The following is a 22,112-nucleotide window of genomic DNA, read 5'->3' as shown; positions in this document are numbered from 1 at the left end:
TCACCAAAGCCACATAGCATCCCTTCCATTTACCCATAGTCCCACAGGCAAGTGGAGGGACCATAATGTCCAGCTTTTAGGAGTTTTAAGGTTTTAGAAGAGCATGAGGGGCCAGAAATATTGTCTTGGCCAATTTTGGAAAGTATTGTGTGTCTAGTACTATGCAAAGTACCCTCTATAGATAATTTCTTTCAATCCTTTACTATCTTTACAGATGACAAAATGGAGGCTCAGAGTTGTTAAGTCATTTGCCCAAAGCCACCCAGCCACAAAGAGGACAGAGCTGGAGTTTGATTCCAGTAGTCTGATTCCAGGTATTGGACACACTCCCAGCAGAGCAAAGGAAGTAGCCGAGAGAGACCTTTTGGGGTCAGCCCAAAGAGAGGGCAGCCAGCAACTTGAAACCTTCCTGGCCTCCCTAGGGTTAGCTTCAGTTTCACAACTAGCTCTAAGGCCATGATTTTACTCTAATCTCAAGAGTATAAGGAGATGAGGTTTGAACACTCATAAACAGAAAAGATAATTTGGTCTGAGCAGGCCCTGGAAGCCTGTTCTTGGCTCTAGAGGCCCTGAAATCTGGACAAAGTTTGGCTGCTGGGCTGGGTGGAGGCCAGTGTGTGGGCAGATGGAAGCTGGTGGAAAGGATTCATTCCAGAAACCATCAACATGCAGTTCAGATGCTCAGCAAGGAGCTGGCGCTGGACATTCCAGGCCACATAAATCCGAGCTCTAAAGACTTTCTAAGCTGAGCCAGCAGCCCTTCTATGCTGATCGATATTTCCTAGGAGAAAACGCCAGGTCTGTGCTAAAACTGAGATAGTCTCTGGGGACCACTAGTTTCTCTGACCAGTGGCTGATCATCAACTTCCACTGTGGATGGCATCAGTGGTTTTCCAGAGACTTGGCAAGGAAGGCTTGACTGTGGGGTTTGACACCAGGAAAATTGCCAGAATAATGGAGGGAGATGAGCTATCCCAAGATGTATTTATTTATTTTTTTGTTTGTTTGTTTTTTGTGTTTCCCTTTCCCTTTTCTTTTTTTTTTTTTTGAAACCATCACAAATTGCATACTTAGTATTATTATTTTTAGAGACAGATTCTCACTTTGTTGCCAGCAACCTCCAACTCTTGGGCTTAGGCAATTCTCTTGCCTCAGCCTCCCGAGTAGCTGGGACTACAGATGCCTGCCACGAAGCCCGGCTATTTTTTTGTTGCAGTTTGGCCGGGTCTGGGTTCGAACCTGCCACCCTCAGTATATGGGGCCAGCGCCCCACTCACTGAGCCATAGGCACAGCCCTGCATACTTATTTTTTGATAAACTATCTCAGGCATAAAAGTGATAGATAATCCAAGAATGGGAAATAATTCAAATGCCTGCCAATGGGTGAATGGATGAAAATAATTCTTATCTATCCATACAATGACTATTACTCAGAAATAAAATGGAATGGGCTACTGAAACACAACGTGAATGACTGAATCTTTTTTTTTAGAGACAGGGTCATTCTCTGTCAGGCTGGAGCACAGTGGTGCAATCATACATAGCTCATAGTAGCCTCAAACTGCTAGGCTCAAGCAATCCTTCTTCCTCAGTCTCCTGAGTAGCTGGGACTATAGGCCTGAACAACATGCCCAACTAATTTTTAAATTTTTTGTAGTGATGGAGTCTTTCTATGTTGCCCAGGCTGGTCTTGAATTACTGGCCTTAAGCAATCCTCCTTCCTCAGCTTCCCAAAATGCTGGTATTATAAACATGAGCTACTATACCTGGCCTGAATGGATCTTTAAAACATTATGCTGAGAGAAACCAGACACAAAAAGAGTCACTCTACATGTTCCTATTTATCTGAACTGTAAATTATATTCATAATGACAGAAATCAAATCAGTGGCTGCCTAAGATTAGGGATTAGGAAGTGGAGGAAGACTGATTACAAACTTCTGGATAGTAGAAATGTTCTATATTTTATCAGGGTGATGGTTACATGGTTATATTTATTGGTCAAAATTAATTGAATGACACTTAAAATGAGTACACTTTGCCATATGTAAGTTATAATTTAATGAAGTTGATTTTTTTTTTTTTTTTGAGACAGGGTCTTACTATGTCGTCCTCGGTAGACTGCTGTGGCATCACAGCTCACAACAACCTAGAACTCTTGGGCTTAAGCAATTCTCTTGCCTCAGCCTCCCAAGTAGCTGGGACCACAGGTACGCCCCACAATGCCCAGCTATTTTTTTGTTGTTGTTGCAGTTGTTTTAGTTGGCCCTGGCTGGGTTCAAACCCACCACCCTCAGTGTATGTGGCTGGCACTGTAACCACTGTGCTACGGACACGGAGCCAATGAAGTTGATTTTTAATAAAACAGTGATGTAAGCTGAATGTGATAGCATTGCCTATAGGCCCAGCTACTTAGGGAGGCTGAGATGGAAGGATCACTTGAAGCTAGGAGATTGAATCTAGACTGAGCAACAAAATGAGACCAAATTTTACAAAAGATGGGTAGGATAAGATAGGATTTAAAAATTATCAGAGTGTATTACATGTAGTAAGGTAAGCATTATCTTGTGAAATTTTGGTTCAACTCTTAGAATCACTCTCAAGTGATTCTCTTGCCTCAGCCTCCCAAGCAGCTGGGACTATAGGTGCCCAACATAATGCTCAGATATTTTTTTAGAGACAATGTCTCGCTCTGGCTCAGGCTGGTCTTGAACCTGTGAGCTCAGGCAATCCACCCACCGTGGCTTCCCAGAGTGCCAAGATTATAGGCATGAGCCACCATGCCCATCCTAAAACATCTTTCTTTTTTTTAAGAAATAGGGGACTGGGCGGCGCCTGTGGCTCAGCGGGTAGGGCGCCGGTCCCATATGCCGGAGGTGGCGGGTTCAAACCCAGCCCCGGCCAAAAAAAAAAAAAAAAAAAAAGAAATAGGGGACTTCACAAAAGTATTTTATTATTGTTGCAGTTTGGCTGGGGCTGGGTTTGAACCTGCCACCCTTGATATATGGGGCCGGCACCCTACTCACTGAGCCACAGGCGCCACCCTAAAACATCTTTCTTATGGCAAAGTATGGTCTTCAAAAAGTTTGAAAAATATTGCTAATGTATCATATTGTTTTGCTGTATTAAAGTTTTATGTAAGCAGCATCATATAGCCCTAATCCTTCCTCCAGCTGACTTTTGCTGGCTTGACGTAGCTTGGAGATGGTTCTCCATTGATCCATGTAACTATTTCATTCATTTCCACCATTGCATAGATATGCCATAAGTTTCATTCACTTGCATTACTGCCTAAACATGCCACAAGTTATTTTTCCATCCTCTCATGATTAGATTTTTTTCTTTTTGCTGAATAGGACATTTAAAAATCAGGTATCTGTCAGTCACAATTATGACCATTTCATATTTGGAAGAACATTTTAATATAAATGAAGTCGGAAAGTTTTGCCCTTAGAATCAAAGGCTGTCTTTGAAATTGAATACATCTGGCTTTATAAAAAGCCATTCTATCTGCCCCTGGGGTTTAAAGTTGTTGATTTTCTTCCTGGTTGACTGTTAGTTGTTTATATATTGCAGTAACTTAATGGAAACACGGTCACCTACGCACAATCTTGGGCTGGCTGGTTGCTATCTCTGGAGAGGAGAGGGGAGGGGAGTTGGATGGAGCAAGGATTCAAAAGGAGTTTCAATCATAATGCTTTGTTTTCTTTGTACCTAAAAAAAAAAAAAGACTAAGTCAAATAGCCACATGTTAGCATTTGCTAACATCTATATAGGTACTTTGCCCTGAGCTTTAAATATTAATAGTTCAGGCTTGATGTCTGTTGCTCAGTGGTTAGGGTGCTGGCCACATGCACTGGGGTTGGTGGGTTCCAACCTGGCCCGGGACTGCTAAACAACAACGATAATTACAACAACAACAAAAAAGATAGTCTGGTGTTGTGGCAGATGCCTGTAGTCCCAGCTACTTGGGAGGCTGAGGCAAGAGAATTGCATAAGCCCAAGAGTTTGAGGTTGCTGTGAGCTGTGATGCCACAGCACTCTACCAAGGGCGGCATAGTGAGACTCTGTCTCAATAAATATTAATAGTTAATTAATTCCTTTTCATCATCCACCAGCCTTAGAGAATTTCTAATATAGGCAAACCAGGCAAAAGTGTGGTCTTTGTAGTTTAAAATTCAGAGTTGCCAATTTGTTTATTCTGTGATCTTAGGGAAGTCATTTAACTTTCCTGGGTCTTGGTCCCTCATATGAAAACAAAAGGGTTGTGACAGCCCAAATGTTCATCACCAGATGAATGGATAACCAAAATGCATTCCATCATATAGAGGAGTATGACTTCAGCCTTGAAAAGGAATGAAGTCCTGGCACATGCTACAATGCTGATGCTAAGTGAAAGAAGCCAGGCACAAAAGGTCTCACTGTAGACGGCGCCACGAGCCAGATGACCTCTGAGCAAGATGATTTGCAGCTGGGGGGCGGACCCTCCAGCAATTTGTCCGCAAGTATTCCTTGCGGAGAAGGAGCCCGAGCCCATGGCGATCCTTAGGCACGTAGTCATTGTCCAATACTCCCCTCACCTGTCTTGTACTGTCTCAATAAAAGGCTACCCTACAATCAAGGTTAGCCCGCCTCCTGCAAGCTTGTACTTCTTTTTTTTTTTTTTTGTAGAGACAGAGTCTCACTTTATGGCCCTCAGTAGAGTGCCATGGCATCACACAGCTCACAGCAACCTCCAACTCCTGGGCTTAAGCAATTCTCTTGCCTCAGCCTCCCGAGTAGCTGGGACTACAGGCGCCAGCCACAACGCCCAGCTATTTTTTGGTTGCAGTTCAGCCGGGGCCGGGTTTGAACCCGCCACCCTCGGTATATGGGGCCGGCGCCTTACCGACTGAGCCACAGGCGCCGCCCGCAAGCTTGTACTTCTAATCAGTGTCACGCCTGGTTCCTGCCTGCGGCGATGGAGACCAGGACCATAGGGACTGCGACAGCTCACGTTGTATGATTCTACTTACATGAAACATCCAGAAGAAACCAATACAGAGACATAGTTGCCAGAAGTTGGCAGTGAGTGGTCAGAAGGGGAATGAGGCTAAAGGGTACAGATTTCCATTTGGGGTGATGAAAAGATTTTGGAACCAGATAGAGGGAATGTTTGTTTAACATTGTGAATGCACTAAATGCCACTAAATTGCACACTATAAAATGGGTAGTTTTATGTGGATTACACCTCTATTTTAAGAAGGGTGGGGAGCGTGGCGGTGCCTATGGCTCAGTGGGCAGGGCGCTGGCCCCATATACTGAGGGTGGAGGGTTCAAACCCAGCCCCGGCCAAACTGCAACAAAAAAATAGCCAGGCATTGTGGCTGGCAAGGGAATTGCCTAAGCCCAGGAGTTGGAGGTTGCTGTGAGCTGTGTGACTTCACAGCACTCTACCCTGGGCGATAAAGTGAAACTATTATCTCTACAAAAAAAAAAAAAAAAAGTGAGGTGGGAGAGTTTGTGCCTTCTAGAGTTACTGAGGATGAAATTAAACAAGCACACGAATGTATCCCAAGCTCCCAGGCTTGCTGGTGCCATTATTGCTCAAAGAGCCATCTCACCCATCATTAAGGAAAGCGAGGATGGGCTTGTTGAGCATGCTTCACCTACTAAGTCAGGTTGGTGACTTGCCCAAAGCCACACAGGGAGTCATATGTGGACTCTGAACTCGATCTTGACTTTTCCAACCTGTGAGTCTAGAACAAATCCTCTCCTCCCCGCGTCTTCTCCTACTTGATACTGAATGGCACTTCACCATTCATAAATATATTTTCCATCGGAGATCTTCTAATGTTACTGGCTTCATAGGTTCAGCATAGTAGAATGGCTAAAGAACCCCCATTGAATGTGGGTTCAAATTTAGGCTCATATCCAGGCTTGGCAGCTCCTTAGCTATATATCTTTAGCTGTATCACCTAACTTCTTTGACCCTTAGTTTCTCCATCTACAAAGAGGAAATTTTGACTTGCTCTATGTGTGAAGTGGGAATTAAGCCAGAAGATATATGCAAGGCAGGCTTGCAGGCTTGTAGAGATAATAGTTTCACTTTATCGCCCACGGTAGAGTGCTTGCATCTATCTACTAGGCTAGATCCAAGCCTAGTATACTGGAAATACTGAATAAATGATGGCTATTAGTATTAGCCAAAACATTAGCCGTGTTTGGCAAAGCACTTAACACACAGTTAACAGTGACAGGAAAACAGAATAATTTCAAAGCCACCTTGCTAACGGCCTGAAATGCTCTAAAGCAGTAGGGCTCAACCAGGTTTAGGAGATTATTTTGACCCCTGAGGGACTACTTTTGGCAGTATCAGGAGACATTTTTGATTGTTATGACTGGGGCAGGGGTGCTACTGGCATCTGGTGGGTAAGTGATCAAGCACTGCTGCTAAATGCTCTGTAATGCATGGAATGGCCCCACACAGCAGAGAACGGTCTGGCCCAAAATGTCAATAGCGCCCAGGTTGAGAACGACCCCTACTGGAAAGTGAGCTTTTGCTAGAGTTAGTTCCAAATGGCGGTGCAGTCCCCCTTCCAGATGCCAAGATAGCTTACTGGCTTCCCGACCATGGAATGAGTCATTCTGTGAAACTAAGGAACATTTAGCAAAGCCACAATCATCCTACTTTCTCTGTTGGATAGGTTCAGATGAATATTTGGGGTCTTCTCAAAGAAAGACACATCCAACATCACTGGAGACTCCATGACAGCCAAGTCTGGTTTAAGAGACTTTGAACAGCCCATGTAAATTCCCCTCAGAGAAGGCTCCTGGGAATGTCCCAAAGAATCTGCTTCTCTGATGTCCAAGAACACAGCTTCTTTGTTTGGAGGTAAGAGGTGTGACATTGGATTCAGGGGTTCAGATCCTGGCTCCATAGCTGGGTTAAATGATTTGTCCTCCCTAACCTAACTCCTAAACTTTACTCCTGTAGAGATTAGAGGCCCTGAGCACAGAGAACAGCACATGGTAAGCACTCAGTAAATGCTAGTATATTATCACCATCATCATTGTCATCATTATTCCTAGTACATAGTAGCTCCCTAAGTATTATGGAAGTTACATTCTCACAACAGCCTTCTGAGATGGGTGATACTGTCCCCATTTTATAGATAAGAAAAGGCTCAACAGTGAAGACACATGTTTCAACAGTCTGCTACCTTGTCTCACAGCTTCCACTCCTGCCCACCTACAGTTCAGTCTCTTCACAGACATCAAAAGGATCTTTTATTTTATTTTATTTTTTGAGACAGAGTCTCACTATGTCACCCTCAGTAGAGTGCTGTGGAGACACAGCTCACAGCAACCTCCAACTCTTGAGCTTAAGCAATTCTCTTGCCTCAGCCTCCCAAGTAGCTGGGACTACAGGCGCCCACCACAATGCCCAGCTATTTTTTGGTTGTAGTTGTCATTGTTGTTTGGCAGGCCTGGGCTGGATTCGAACCCGCCAGCTCCAATGTATGTGGCTGGTGCCCTAGCCACTGAGCTACAGGCACCAAGCCCAAAATGATCTTTTAAAAATGCAATCAGAGCTGGGTGTGGTGGCGTACTTTTGTAATCTCAGCTACTTAGGAGGCTGAGGCTGAAGGATACCAGCCTGGGCAACACAGCAAGATCTCATCCCTTCTCCCCCTAAAATGTAATCAGACCTTATTTAGGACAAGATGCTCTCTGGGTAATGATATTATGTGATATTTTATGACCAACTTTTTTTTTTTTTGAGACAGAGTCTGCCTCTGTCACCCTGGGTAGAGTGCCTTGGTCTCATCATAGCTTATAGCAACCTCAGTCTCCTGGGCTCAAGCAATCCTCCTGCCTTAGACTTCCAAGTAGCTGGGACTAGAGTCACCTACCACCATGCCTGGCTAGATTTTCTATTTTTATTTTTATTTTATTTTATTATTTTTTAATTTTGAGGGGTTTTTTTAGGCATAATCTTGATCTTGCTTAAACTGGTCTCAAATTCCTGAGCTCAAGCAATCCACGTGCCTCAGCCTCCTATGATCCATCATTTCTTTATGATTTAGGTGTTAAAAAAATTAAGGAGCAATGCCATGGTTGTTGACATTAACATTAAGGAGAAACTGAGTAAAAGGCATAAGGGAACTCTTTGTACCATCTTGGCTCCTTTCAGTAAATCCAAAATTGTTCCAAAACAAAAAGCTTTTTAAAGGAGCGGCACCTGTGGCTCAAAGGAGTAGGGCGCCAGCCCCATATACCAGAGGTGGTGGGTTCAAACCCAGCCCCCGCCAAAAATTGCAAAAAAAAAAGCTTTTAAAAAAAAATTAAATACACTCAGGGAGGCTGAGGCAGGTAGATTGCTTGAGCTCAGGAGTTTGAGACTAGCCTGAGGAAAAGTGAGACTCCATCTCTATTAAAAATAGAAGAGCTAGCTGGGAGTCATGGCAAGTGCCTGTAGTCCCAGCTACTCTGGAGGCTGAGGCAAGAGAATCGCTTGAGCCCAAGAGTTTGAGGTTGCTGTGAGCTATGATGAGGCCACAGCACTCCACCAGGGACAACAGATGAGACTATGTCTCAAACAAACAAACAAAACCAAAAGTAAATTATGTAACCAAAATGTATGTACCTGGCGGGATGAGGTGGCTCACACCTGTAATCCTAGCACTCTGGGAAGCTGAGGCAAGTGGATTGCTTAAGCTCACAGGTTTGAGACCAGCCTGAGCCAGAGCAAGATATTGTCTCTAAAAAAATAGCTGGGCATTGTGATGGGTGCCTGTATTACCAGCTACTTGGGAGACTGAGGCAAGAGAATCGCTTGAGTCCAAGAGATTGAGGTTGCTGTGAGCTGTGATGCCACAGCACTCTACTAAGGGCGACAAAGTGAAACTGTCTTAAAAAAATAAATAATGCAAAATGTATGTACCGTGTAATATTAGAAAATTAAAAAAAACCCTACATCTAATAACAAGAACAAAAAGAAACTCCAAGAGCTTTCACACATATTCCCTCCCCTCATGGTTCCCTACTTTGCATAAAACCTTTAGAACGTCCAGGGAGGGCCAGATTTTCAGGCAAACCGTCATCACCAACACTTCTTTCAATCATTTAGCAATAATCCCAATGCTCACTAAATTGGGGGAGGGAAGGGAAAGAGTTCATCTCTAACCTTCTATAACAGATTTCCAAACTGTTGGCCTAGGGCCAAATGTAGCCCACAAATATGCCTTCACACTATGTTTGAGAACAATTTGAGTTCACAACCAAATAAAATCAGAACTATTTCACACAGAAACCCATCAATTCTACCCAAAACTCAGAGGATCTGGCCATAAGGAGGCCCAAGTGTCCCACATGGCACCCATAGCCTGGGGTTGGGAGACTCAGATGAAACATGGCTCAGTTAGCCACAGCCTCCACCCACCAGCTCAATTCTTTCATATGATCAGCCTGGTCCCTTTAGGTGCTGGAATCTCTTTCCAAGCCTATGTATCATTAGAGATACTATCATTTGAATATTTTCAAATATTTTAGCCTCAGCCCCTCTCATCTAATCATTTGCCTAAGGTCTTCAGCAGCCTCCTAAGAAAGCTCTGTGGGGTCAGGGAAGACAGAACATTTGAAAAGCACATTTTAATCCGCTCTCCTCATTTTACAGATAGTCAAACTGGGGCTTAGAGAGGGGAAGAGACACTTCATCTATTAGGCAGTAGCCTTTCCAGCAAAATGCTTGTTTCTCCTGGGCTTAGGGAAGACACTGATATTGATAATGACAGCAAAAGGCCAATAGGCAATGAATTCTTTCCTCCACGAGCTGTTGGTGGGTTAATGGGTGCTGCTGAGGCCCACCCCTGTGAGCTATGCTTCTGCAGGCTCACAGCCAGCTAATAATGTTGGCATGTGCCAACCACACTGTACTCTGGAGGGGAGTTGCCCAGTGGAGAACAGCCTGGCAACAGAGGCTCTCCCACAGGCTGAAGTCCTCTTCCAGACCGATGATGTCGACCCACCTGCCATTTTGTTTATAAAAAATTATAGGACTCCCAGACACATTTAGATCATTCCATTGAGTTCCACATTGATCCTGTGCCCAGTACATATCAGGGTCCTGGTAGCTGCTGGAGATTCACTACAGGATTTATTGAACATGAACAAGCCGGGTGGTTTCTGGCTGTCTTAACTGCCAGCCCTGTAACTTACTAGCTGTGTGACCTCCAGCAAACAACCCAACCTGTCTGTGCCTCAGTTTGTTCATCTGTAAAATGCTGGAGAGGGGATTGATAGGAATAGTACATAATTTCTAGGACTGTCTTGGGGATTCAAGGAAAAATTTGGGGCACATACTAAGAAAATGAATGCAGTAGTATTTGTCTATGTTTTTCCCACACTGCACTTATCAGAAGCTGATATTTATTTGCACCTTTGTTTACTGTCCCTCCACCTTACTAAATGACTCTTTACAGAGAAAAAAAGATTCGTCTGTCTTGAACACTCTTGCTTTCCCGCCTGGGACAATGCCTAACATAGAGTAGGTGTTCCATAAATATTTGCCTGCTGAATGAACTGCTGTCTTTCATATTTCTGCTCTAAATGCTATTTCGATGATGCACCCTGCCCTGGAGAAGATCAAGGTCTGGTTTACTCCAGCGAGAGCCATCTTGGCCTGCACAGCCAGATGTTCACAGCAGTGCTGGGCACTGACCCCGAATGTCACCACCTGGGCTCAGCGCCTTGGTTTGACAAACTGCACTTGTGTGATGACTTCTGGTGAACAGAGTCCATAGCACGGGATATTGAGTTGATGGCTGGGAAAAGTGGAGAGAGAGGCTGAACCCCGAACCTCGGCTGCCTCCCGTCCAGCAGCGAGTCGGCAGTAGTGAGGGGGCGTGGAGCCCACGCCGCTCGGCTCGAGTGGTTAGAGGGCAACGCCGGGGAAGATGTTAAGTCTAGGCGGCGCGGTCACTTAGATGGCGTCCGGAGATGGGAATTCGTGCATGCTGCGTGCTCTGGGAAACTAAAAGAATTTCTCTGAGGAGGGAAAGCGCTTTGCAAACTGTAAAGCTCGGTAGGAGCCGTAAAGGTCAGAGAAGATATGTGTTCGCCGAATGTAGGCTGCACTTCCAAACCCAGCTAAAGGCCACGCATAGCCTCCGGAGGTGGCACAGTTTGGGGGCCCCCTATAAAGGAGTGCACTTGAGGAGGCTGGAAGCCGGAGGGGAATGGGCCAAAGTTTCTCCGGGTTTCTATAGGACAAGGGACCCGCCCGCACAGCCAGTCTCTGTAAACTCCCTCTTCTCTCGCTTCAGCCGGGATGCGAGAAATCAGCAAATTCTCCTTTTATCTGCTGCCCGAGCTCGTTCAACTTCGCCCTGGTTGTAATCAGGGTAACCGCTACGAGGATTACATAACTTTTTGAGTTCAAGAAAGATAATCCAAAGATAGAGATGATTAAAAAAAAATTTAAGAATGGATATTTTTCCTCAAAGGTAAAGTTACAGAAGTGCACAAAAAATATACCAATACCCATATTCTCACCACTCAACAGTGAGTAACATCATTTTGACATATCTGGGAGAGTTTTTTTCCTTTTAGCACCAAATAAACCTTTCTCGTCTCCCAAGTTCCAGCATAACTGAATCCAAAATAAGTCAACCTATTTCTTTCTCTCTTTCGCTTTTTTTTTTTTTTTTTTTTTTTGAGACATAGTCTCACTCTGTCGCCTTGGATAGAGTGCTGAGGCGTCATCATAGCTCACAGCAACCTCAAACTCTTGGGCTCAACCGATCCTCTAACCTCAGCCTTCCGAGTAGCTGTGACTTCAGGCTCCTGCCACGGAGCGGGCTCCTATTTCTCTTTATATTCTCCCTCTCCACGTCCTCCCTAGATTTATCTTAAGGGCTAAATTCTAGGACTCCTGTCCTGAAATCCCTCGGTGGGCTTCCACATGGCTATCTGTAAACATCTCCCCCAATGTAAAGGATCCAGCGGAGGTTACAAACCTTGGAGCGCACAGCTGTGTTTTCGCTTGTAGTCCCAACTCACGAGTGCAACTTTGCAACTCACGCTCCCGCTAGGAGGCCTATTTGTTCGGCCCGTTTGGCGGAAGGATCCCTCGCGCGAGCGCAGTTTTTCTCAACCGTCTCCCCCTGTCCCACTCCCTGGCCACGCCCCCTCTTGCGCCCTGGCCACGCCTCCTCCGCGTGCCCTATGGCCCATAAAGAAGTCCCGGCCGGGCCGCTGCACTCCCCGCGCGCATCCGTGCGCCGCCCGAGGCTGGCTGAGGAGTCGGCGGCCATTTTGTTCTTCTCGTGGTTCCAGTGGGGAGAGAAGGAGGAAGCAGGGAGCGGGGCGGCTGGGGGGGGACCCGCCGCGGCTGCTGCCACCGCCGCCACCGCCGCCTCTGCTCGTGGCGTGAGAAAGGAGGCGTGAGTCCCGGGCGCGAGCCGGCGGCGGCGCCGCTGCGGGAGGGTCAGCAGTGGGAAGGCGATGGCGGATATAGATAAACTCAACATCGACAGCATCATCCAACGGCTGCTGGAAGGTCAGGGGGGCGGCAGGGGGGCGGCGGGCGGGCTAGGGGGGCGGCCCAGCAGACGGCGGGCACACTAGGAGCTCGAGGGAGGTGAGTTGGGAGGCCGGTTGAGCTTGCAGCGCCGCGGGGAGTCAAACTCACGAGTTGGCCCGCTGGGCTGAGGGCTGCGGCCGGAGGGAGTCCAGCCCGGGGTCCCGTACTTGGCGCCACCCGCCGACTATCCTGGCTTCTCTCATTCATTACATGAGGATGCAGCTTCTTTCTCTCTTGGCCGTGGAATTTCAAAACTCCGCTCCCCACCCCCACGTTTCCTGCTGCTACCCACTTGCTCCCTGCAAACTGGACCAGTCTTGGGACAGAGAAGGTTGGGGGCCCCAGTCCGACCAACTGGACGGAGTGTGCCATACTTTGCGAGGTGGAGTTTGTGGTACTTGTTCTCTCGGGAAGCAGTTTGATGGGGATGTGGGTTCTACTGCCTTGGGGGCTTTTTGCTTTTCCCGCTTTTATGTTTATTTTTTTGTGATTCGGGGGTTAGAGGACGCATTTCTTGTTAATTGGTGACGAACGTTCATATCTTACCTATCTTCTTTTGCCCTCAAATCCTTTTAAGTTGCCCTAATCTTGACGATGTATTCGCGCTTTCCTTTAACATGCATCTCAACATGAAACCGGCGATGAAGACATGTTAAGCGCTTTGCGTTCGTCGCATTTTTACTATAATAATTAAAAATAGCTAACGATTCTAAAGCGCTTAACTATGTGTCAGGGATTCTTTGAGCACTAAACAAAGATTTTTCAATTATCCCAACAACCTTGCGATATAGATGCTATATTTTTTCTTGTTTTACAGAAAGAACTAAAAGGCAAAGTCACTTGACCAAGGTCACACAGTTAGTGACAGGTTTCAAACCCAGGTAGCTAGGAGTTTGACTCGCTAATTCCAGTGTCATCCTATGAAGGAGGGAAGGACTTATATAGTGGTTAAGCAATGGTTAAATCTTTAATTTTGCTCACCTAACCTATGTGAGGTGCCTGATGATATTGATGTGGGAGAGAGATGAGGTTCTGATTTTAAAGAGGGAAGCTGAAAAAAAAAAAAAAAAAGAGGGAAGCTGAATTGAGCTGCTTTCAGATTCTTGAGTGTATCTATTGATGTTGACGTCTTATCCAAGACTTTGGAAATATTCAGTCAAATCCCCTTTTTGACTTGGGCACTTGATGTGAATTTGGCTGAGTTTTAACTGCTTTTTGCCTTTATCCTGTCCTCCTGAAACATTACTAGAATATAAAGGCTGTGAATGGAGCCTAAGCATGAACAGTTGGACAGCTCTGGTGTTAGAATTTGGAGACCTTTTAAATTATGAAAATGAAACTCCTGAAAATATCTCATCCTTTTCTTAATCTGTTCATTCTTTTCTTTTGTATTTCCTTTAAAATGTCATTAAGGACTCCTGAAATGCTTTCGAAGTGTCACTGCCATTTGTAAGTGAAAGCTTTGTCATTTAGTGCCTGGTATACTTTTCATACTAGTTAATACAGTTCTTTAATTTATATGAGGCAGCAGTTGGTTAGAAACTGGTTATCAAGTACTCTTTCTAAATTTTTTGATCCTGTATATCTTTACAGGAATGTGTATGGCTTTATTGCTCTAAGAAGACAGGAGAAATTGGAGTTTGTATGGATTAGAAATGTTAAAATTTTAATATCATTTAAGTCTTGTTAACTTACGTTCTGGTTTGTCTACACCTGTTTCTGTATTCACATAACATTTTGTTAATTTTAATCTTTAAAATCATGCAAAGCAATTTGCCTGGTAAACTTGATTCATCTGAAATGAGATCAGTGGTAATTTCTTTTTCTTTTTAAAGACAGTCTTGCTCTGTTGCCCAGGCTAGAGTGCCTTGGCATCATCATAGCTCACTGCAGCCTCAAACTCCTGGACTCAAGTGGTCTTCCTGCCTCAGCCTATCAAAACTGCTAGGATTACAGGTTGTGAGCCACCATACCTAGCCCTCATTATGTATATTATACTTGAAAACTAGATTTTTTTTTAATTTATCATTTTTTGCTGAACTTGGGGTAATAAAGCAGTGCATTTTAATATCTCAGGAATAATCTAGATCACTACAGCTTTGCAGTTCTTCTCCAAACTCTACAATACATTTAAAATTCCTTTTTTCTCATGGATGTTAAATTAGAAAAATAGTTGAAGATAATCCATTGAGTATATGGCTACATCTTAGAGTATTTCGATAACAAATTTTCGTGCTTTTTGTAATGCCACCAAAACCTTTTTCCCTAAAAATTTTAAGATGGAAGTATATCTGAAAGTGGAAGAAATATGTTTGTGGCCTTTCAGATATTTTTACATGTTCAGAATTGATCTTTTAAGTTTGAGGGCTATATATGCTAGTTGAAAAATGGCCCAGTACTGAAAGCACTAAAAAGTAACTCAGAAGTTAAATCTTATTTAAGAAAAATAGCATATTGGTTTACTTAGATTTTAAAATCATACAGCTTTGCAGTTCTTTTCTTCTCTAAACTCTTAAGTAGTTTTTAGTAAAGGGGAAGCATCCCCTTCAATAACCCACCTTTGAAGCTTTTATACAAGTTTTGCCTTGCTCCTGCTAAAAACCTTAAGTTGTTACTCCTTGGTATAATTTGTGTTAGTTGTTTAAATAACTGCACAGTAGAATGTGATTTAGACAAAAAAATAAACCAGGTGTTGATTTGGTCTTATTCTCTAATGTGTTGGAGAAAATGAAGGAGGTTTTTTTTGTTTGTTTGTTTGTTTTGTTTTGTTTTGGCAAAGAAGGTAAGTTGTAACTTACTTCCTGGTTTGCAAGCTTTTTGCCCTGACCGAGGCCATGGTCAACCTGCAAGATCTTGTCAGGCTCTGCATAATTGGCTGACTGACTTTTGTGATTTGAATATGACCTCTGCCCTGGCTCATTGAAAGTGTTTACCAATTTAATCCTTTGATGGGTAAGGATTGTTCTGTAGATGGTGTTACTGAAACTCTAAGATAGTTTCCATGTATTTGACTTTTTGGTATAATAGAAAACATGTTCATATTCTTGTATCTTTTAAAGAGGCACCCATCTGTGGTCCTAAGATAATAATAAACAATAATAATAAGTTTAAAAAATGCTGACCAAAGAAAACAGAAGCAGTCTTTTCTATTGGAAAGACTATTTTTTTAATGCAGCAGATAGATAATGTTCAAGCTGTGAATTTCTAATTCCCTAATTTATAAGAACTGTGTCGTGAGCCCTTGCCCTTGTCCTTCCCCTCCAGCGTGTCAGTTGTGTGCCCACTTCCTCTCCCTACTAGGCGAGGCAGGGAAGTTGAGTTGGAGACAAATGATCTGCAAGTTTCTTAAACAACAGCATCAAAAAATTATTCTCCTTTTCCCCCCAGTACCCCACTTCCTTGTCAGTAGCAGGAGGCAGCAATGAGAGCTAACAGAATTGTGTTGTTGCTCTGTTGTGCTAGGGGGAGGGGTGATACATAGTAACAGAAGCCTGGGCTCTCCATAAAACTGGAGGAATGGAGGTGGCTTGTGCCAAGCTTTAGTAGCCCTCAGAAATAAGTCACCTGTAGAAGTTGGTGAGGTGATTTTGTGTTAGAAACCACATTCCAGTTGTAACCTGTGATTGTTGTGCAAAATTATGTGCCAGTCCATTTGACAAGGTGAGAATTACTGGTCCAGAAGCAGGGAAATAATTGATATAATATCGACTTAACTATTTTACTTAATTTGTATTGGGGTTATTAGTAGACCTTGAAGATTGAGATGTGAGGGGGGAAGATATTCTGGGTGTGAATTGCTTAGTTGGTGAGGAACCTGTACAGTCTTATTCAAGGGGGTTAAAGATTTCGTTTTCTTGGATTTTATGGAAATCTAGGACACATTTTTATATTTTAGGATCAGACCTCTATCCAAAGCATGAAGAACAGATGATTTATTTGTGGATTTTTGTTTGTTTGTTTTTGACAGAGTCTGTCTCTCTTACCCTTGGTAGAGGGCTGTGGCATCATCTTAGCTCACAGCAAACCTCAAATTCCTGGGCTCAAGCCATCCTCTTTCTTCAGTCTCCAAGTAGTTTGGGACTACAAGGTGCCACCACAGTGCCTGGCTAGTTTTCTATTTTTAGTAGAAATAGAGTTTCACTCTTGCTCAGGCTGGTCTCTGAACTCCTGAGCTTGTGATCCACCTGCCTCGGCCTCCCAGGGTACTAGGATTACAGGCATGAGCCATAGTGACCAGCCTTATTTGTGGATCTTGATGATTTATCTCAGCGGTTCTCAACCTTCCTAATGCTACAACCCTTTAATATACAGTTCCTCATGTTGTAGTGACCCAACCATAAAATTATTTTTGTTGCTGGAACTGGAAAAAAAAATTTTTTTTTTTTTGTTTTTTTGTGACAGAGTCTCACTTTGTCACCCTCAGTAGAGTGCCACAGCTCACAGCAACCTCCAGCTCTTGGGTTTAGGCGATTCTCTTGCCTCAGCCTCCCGAGTAGCTGGGACTATAGGTGCCAGCCACAGCACCCGGCTATTTCTTGTTGCAGTTTGGCCGGGGCCGGGTTCCAACCTGCCATCCTTGGTATATGGTGCCGGGGCCCTACTCACTGAGCCACAGACGCCGCCCGCAACAAAAATAATTTTATGGTTGGAGGTCACCACAACATGAGGAGCTGTATTAAAGGGTCGCAGCATTAGGAAGGTTGAGAACCACTGATTATCTGAAACCTCCAGTTTCTCCACTACACTGGGGTTTATTGGCATTTCTCATCTATGGGAAGTGAGATTTTAGGAAATGAAAATTCATAAAACATAGTGTCAGGTATGCAGTCTACTCAGTAGTACTTTATCAAAATGCGTTCTTAGACTGTGAAAAACATTGTTCAATGAATTCAAGTGTAGAAAACTCAAGTTAACTTTATTGAAAACAGTGGGCAGTATTTGGCAGCCACCTTCTGACGCTGTTAAGAGAAAATCCGTGTCACCTTTAAATGCCTGAAGTGTAACCCAGCAGTTAGAAAAGTCAAGAGAGGGGAGGCTACAGTGTGGAAACAATTAAGATGGTCAGAAATCTTAAGTCTTCCTACTGGTGACTTTGCAAAGAAACCAAAGGCTTATTGATAACATTTTTGTGGTTTATATTTTTTGCAGAAAAGAACTGAGTTTGTGGGAAAGTTTAATGTCAGTATTTACTGGGTTTTGGTTGTTGCTGTTTTTTTTTTTTTGATTGGAGGACTTATTATTCCTAATTCTGTCAAATCAGGTTATTGATTCACTGAAATAAATATGATGTGCCATATTTAGATTAGCACTACTTGAAAAGGATTATCTTTTAAAAAACAGGAAAATCTCTGTTGACTTATTTTTGTACAGGTTGTGCCTTTTTTAGGTTCTAAACCTTTATTAGAATTCAGCTGGGGCTTTTTTGGTTTATGCTGTTTCTTTTTTTCCTTCCTTTTTTTTTTTTTTTTGAGGCAGCGTCTCACTATGTTGCCTTTGGTAGAGTGTTGTGACGTCACAGCTCACAGCAACCTCAAACTCCCGGGCTTAAGCCATTCTTTTGGCTCAGTCTCCCAAGTAGTTGGGACTATAAGCACCCTACAATGCCTGCCTACTTTTTTTTGTTGTTGTTGTAGTTGTCATTGTTGTTTAGTAGGCCCTGGCTGTGTTCGAACCAGCCAGCCCCCGTGCATGTGGCCAGCGCCCTAACCAATGAGCTATGGGCGCCGAGCCGATGCTATCTCTTAATTATGATTTTCTTTCAACAATTTTGGGGCCTTTATGTGACAAGGAGAATATTTTTTAATTCCTCAAAATAATCTCAAGCGTGTCTTAAATTTCCTCCTTAGTTTTGTCTCTGCTTTGCTTGTTGCCTGCCAGAAGTTAGTGTTGCTTGTGAGAATAAGATTTTTTTTAGGTGGGGGGAGAAGGGGAGACGGTTTCACTCTATCATCCAGGCTAGAGTGCCTAGCATCAGCCTAGCTCACAGCAACCTCAAACTCCTAAGCTCAAGCGATTCTCCCACCTTGGCCTCCCAGAGTGCTGGGATTACAGGCATGAGCCACCACGCCTGGCCCAGTTATGTTCTTTTATAATTGCAGGTTTTTATTAGTTCTTGACAAAATTGTGTGGAAGTTTTTATGATGTGTACAGATTAGTGATTTACTGTAGATCAGATGTTTCCTCATGAGCAGCCTATGCTATTAACAGCCATAATGTATTTTTCTGACTTTCCCTTTCTACACAGTGAAAGAAGTGGTTTTACAAAAAAGTCACCTTTAGGTCTAAGTTTATATCTTAATATATTGATTAGGAACCTGTATATGTTCACAGTGCTTACTAATTTTATCTCCATATGGTACCTAGCACTCAGGTTTCTGAGAAATGCTCCATTTGAGGGATGGCATTTCATTCACTGGAATAAGAATTTATTGGTGGGGGGATGTGTTAAAAAAAAAATTTATTGGCATTCGGTTGTTGAAATTCTTTTTTTTTTAGAGGCAAAGGTCTCTGTTGCCCAGACTATATAGTGCAGTGGTGCAATTAGAGCTCACTACAACTTAAAATACCTGGGCTCAAGCAGTCCTCCCAAGTAGATGGGACTACAGGTGTGCACCATCACACCTGGCTAATTTAAGATATATATATATATATATATATATATATATATATATATTTGGCCGGGTGCAGTAGCTTACACCTTTAATCCTAGCACTTGGAGAGGCTGAGGCAGGTTGATTGCCTGAGCTCAGAAGTTCGAGACCAGCCTGAGCATGAGTGAGACCCTGTCTGTAAAAATAGCTGGGCATTGTGGTGGTCACCTGTAATCCCAGCTTCTTGGTAGACTGAGGCAAGAGGATCACTTGAGCCCCGGAGTTTGAGGTTGCTGTGAGCTGTGATGGCACAGCACTCTACCTAGGGTTACAAAGTGAAACCCTGTCTCAAAAAAAAAAAATTTACTTATTTTGGAGGTAGAGTCTTGCTATGTTGCCCAGACTGGTCTCCATCTTCTGGCTCTGGGATTACAGGCATGAACCACCATGCCTGGACTATTCTGTCTATTTTATGTAAGCGGGATCATACTGTATCTGTCCTTTTATGACTGCCTTGTTTCACTTAACGTAATGCTGTCAAGGTTCATCCACAGTGTAGCATGTGAGTGCTTCATTCTTTTTTATAGCTAATATACCATTGTATGAGTAGACCATATTTTCTTTATTCATCCATTGATGAGCATTTGAGTTATTACTACCTTTTGCTTGTTGTGAATAGTGTTGCTATGAACATTCATGTACAAGTCTCTGTGTCGAGTTCCTATTTCAATTCTTTTGGCTCTATACTGTTGCTCAGGCTAGAGTGCAGTGGCATGATCCGAGTACACAGCAACCTCAACCTTCTAGGCTTAAGTGATCCTCTTGACTCAGCTTCTGAGTAGCTGGTACTACAGGCGCATGCCACACATTCACCCAGCTAGGTTTCTTCTCTTCTCTTCTCTCCACTTCTCTTCTTTCTTTCTTTCCTTCCCTCCCTCCCTCCCTTCCTTCCTTTTTGCTTTCTTTACTTTTTTTTCTCCTTCCTTCCTTCCTCCCTCCCTCCCTCCCTCCTTCCTCCCTCCTTCCCTCCCTCCTTCCTCCCTCCTTCCTCCCTCCTTCCTTGGGTCTTAATGTGTTATCCAGGCTGATCTTGATCCTGGCCATAAGTGATCCTTCACCTTGGCCTCCCAAAGCACTGGGATTACAGGTGTGAGCCACTGTACCTGGCTGAAATAATTTTGTATTTGAACTGCTACGTAGGGAAGATATTATGGATAGCAATCTTTGAATTTCCCACTTAGGGTCTCTCTTTTGTGTAGGTTTCTCCCATTGGGCACAGAGCACAATGAGAGCCTTAAACTTCAAGGTAAGAACTGACTGATGTTTATTGAGCAGAGCTGCACTGTTTATATTTTTCTTTGTAGCTAATGGCACTAAAAATGGGGACATTCATGCCTATGGGGTTTTCTTTTGGGGGGGGTGTTCTTTTTTTAATGGTTTTAAAGACATTATCCTTAAAAAAAAGAACTACATTATCCTGAAGGTGGACTTTTAGTTTTGTAAGTTTTATGAAGGATAGTTCTCTAATCATAGCATTTGTGACAATCTGCAATTACCTAGTTTATTAATTTTCCATTATCTCCACTAGTAGTGACTTAAACTTCGTGAGATAAAGAATAAGATTTTTGCCCATTCTCTTAAGGTATCCCTAGCATCTAACAGAGGTCTGGCACAATGTAGATGCTCAGGAGCAATTCTGTTGGCTATTTGAAGCATGGTAAAATGAGTATTAACAGGTTCTCATAATTTAGTTCTTAATTAATGCTTCCTATTTGTAGAGATACATTATTTATTTTTTGAGACAGAGTCTCACTTTCTTGCCCTTGGTAGAGTACTGTGGTATCATAGCTCACAGCAACCTCAAACTCTTGGGCACAAGTGATTCTCTTGTCTCAGCCTCCCAAGTATCTGGGATTACAGGCGCCCACCACAATGCCTGGCTGGTTTTTAGAGCTGGGGTCTCACTCCTGCTTAGGCTGGTCTCAAATCCTGAGTTCAGACAATCCACTTGCGTTGGCCTCCCAGAGTGCTAGGATTACAGGCGTGAGCCACTGTGTCCAGCTGTAGGGGCACATTATGTTTTTGTATCTCATATTGAATTTTTCTTCAGGAGCAATGACTATATTCAGGTTTTGGTAATTTGTCCTGTTAAAAATTCCTTTTGGGACAAGTGCAGTAGTTGTAATCCTACCAGTCTGGGAAGACAAAGTGGGAGGATTGCTTGAGCTCAGGAGCTCCAGACCAGTCTGAGTAAAAGTGAGACCTTGTCTCTAGTAAAAATAGGAAAACTAGCCAAGCATCATGGCAGAAGCCTATAATCCCAGCTGTTCAGGAGGCTGAGGGAGGACCACTTGAGCCTAAGAATCTGAGGTTGCAGTCAGCTATGATGATGTTATTGCACTCTACTAGGTGCAACAGAGTGAGATTCTGCCTCAAAAAAAAAAAAAAGCCTCCTTTGTTTGAAAATTCATGTAGAACCAATTCTTTTTTTTTTTTTTTGAGACAGAGCCTCAAGCTGTCGCCCTGGGTAGAGTGCTGTGGCATCACAGCTCACAGCAACCTCAAACTCTTGGGCTTAAGCGATTCTTTTGCCTCAGCCTCCCAAGTAGCTGGGACTATAGGCGCTTGCCATAACACCTGTCTATTTTTTGGTTGCAGCTGTCATTGTTGTTTGGCAGGCCTGGGCTGGATTTGAACCCGCCAGCTCTGGTGTATGTGGCTGGCACCTTAGTCACTTGAGCTACAGGCGCCAAGCCTGTTTTGTTTCTTTGTTCGAACCCACCACGCCTGATGCATGGGGTGGGGGGTGTGCTCTAACCATTTAGTACAGGCGCCCAGCCAGAACAAATTCTTTGGGTGTTTTTTTTGTTTGTTTTTGCAGTTTTTGGCTGGGTCCAGGTTTGAACCCACCACCTCTGGTATATGGGGCCTGTGCCCTACTCCTTTGAGCCAAAGGTG

General features: G+C 43.7%; 1 protein-coding gene across 2 annotated transcripts in view; it reads left to right on the top strand.

The window, feature by feature from the left end:
- The first annotated feature begins 12,224 nt into the window (after positions 1-12,224).
- The window catches only part of PPP1CC (protein phosphatase 1 catalytic subunit gamma), a 32,064-nt gene continuing 22,176 nt past the window's right edge, over positions 12,225-22,112 (top strand). Inside the window, exon 1 of one of the 2 annotated variants that reach the window (XM_053587047.1) lies at positions 12,225-12,540. In XM_053587047.1, the coding sequence (XP_053443022.1) occupies positions 12,486-12,540 (55 nt within the window). In that variant the 5' untranslated portion in view covers positions 12,225-12,485. The remainder of the gene's footprint in view (positions 12,541-22,112) is intronic. The other variant, XM_053587048.1, reaches the window with a different exon arrangement.

Source organism: Nycticebus coucang, chromosome 4 (genome assembly GCF_027406575.1).
Source record: "Nycticebus coucang isolate mNycCou1 chromosome 4, mNycCou1.pri, whole genome shotgun sequence".
Lineage (NCBI taxonomy): Eukaryota > Metazoa > Chordata > Mammalia > Primates > Lorisidae > Nycticebus > Nycticebus coucang.
Note: the sequence above shows the minus strand (reverse complement) of the source record. Positions and strands in the feature narration are given on the sequence as shown.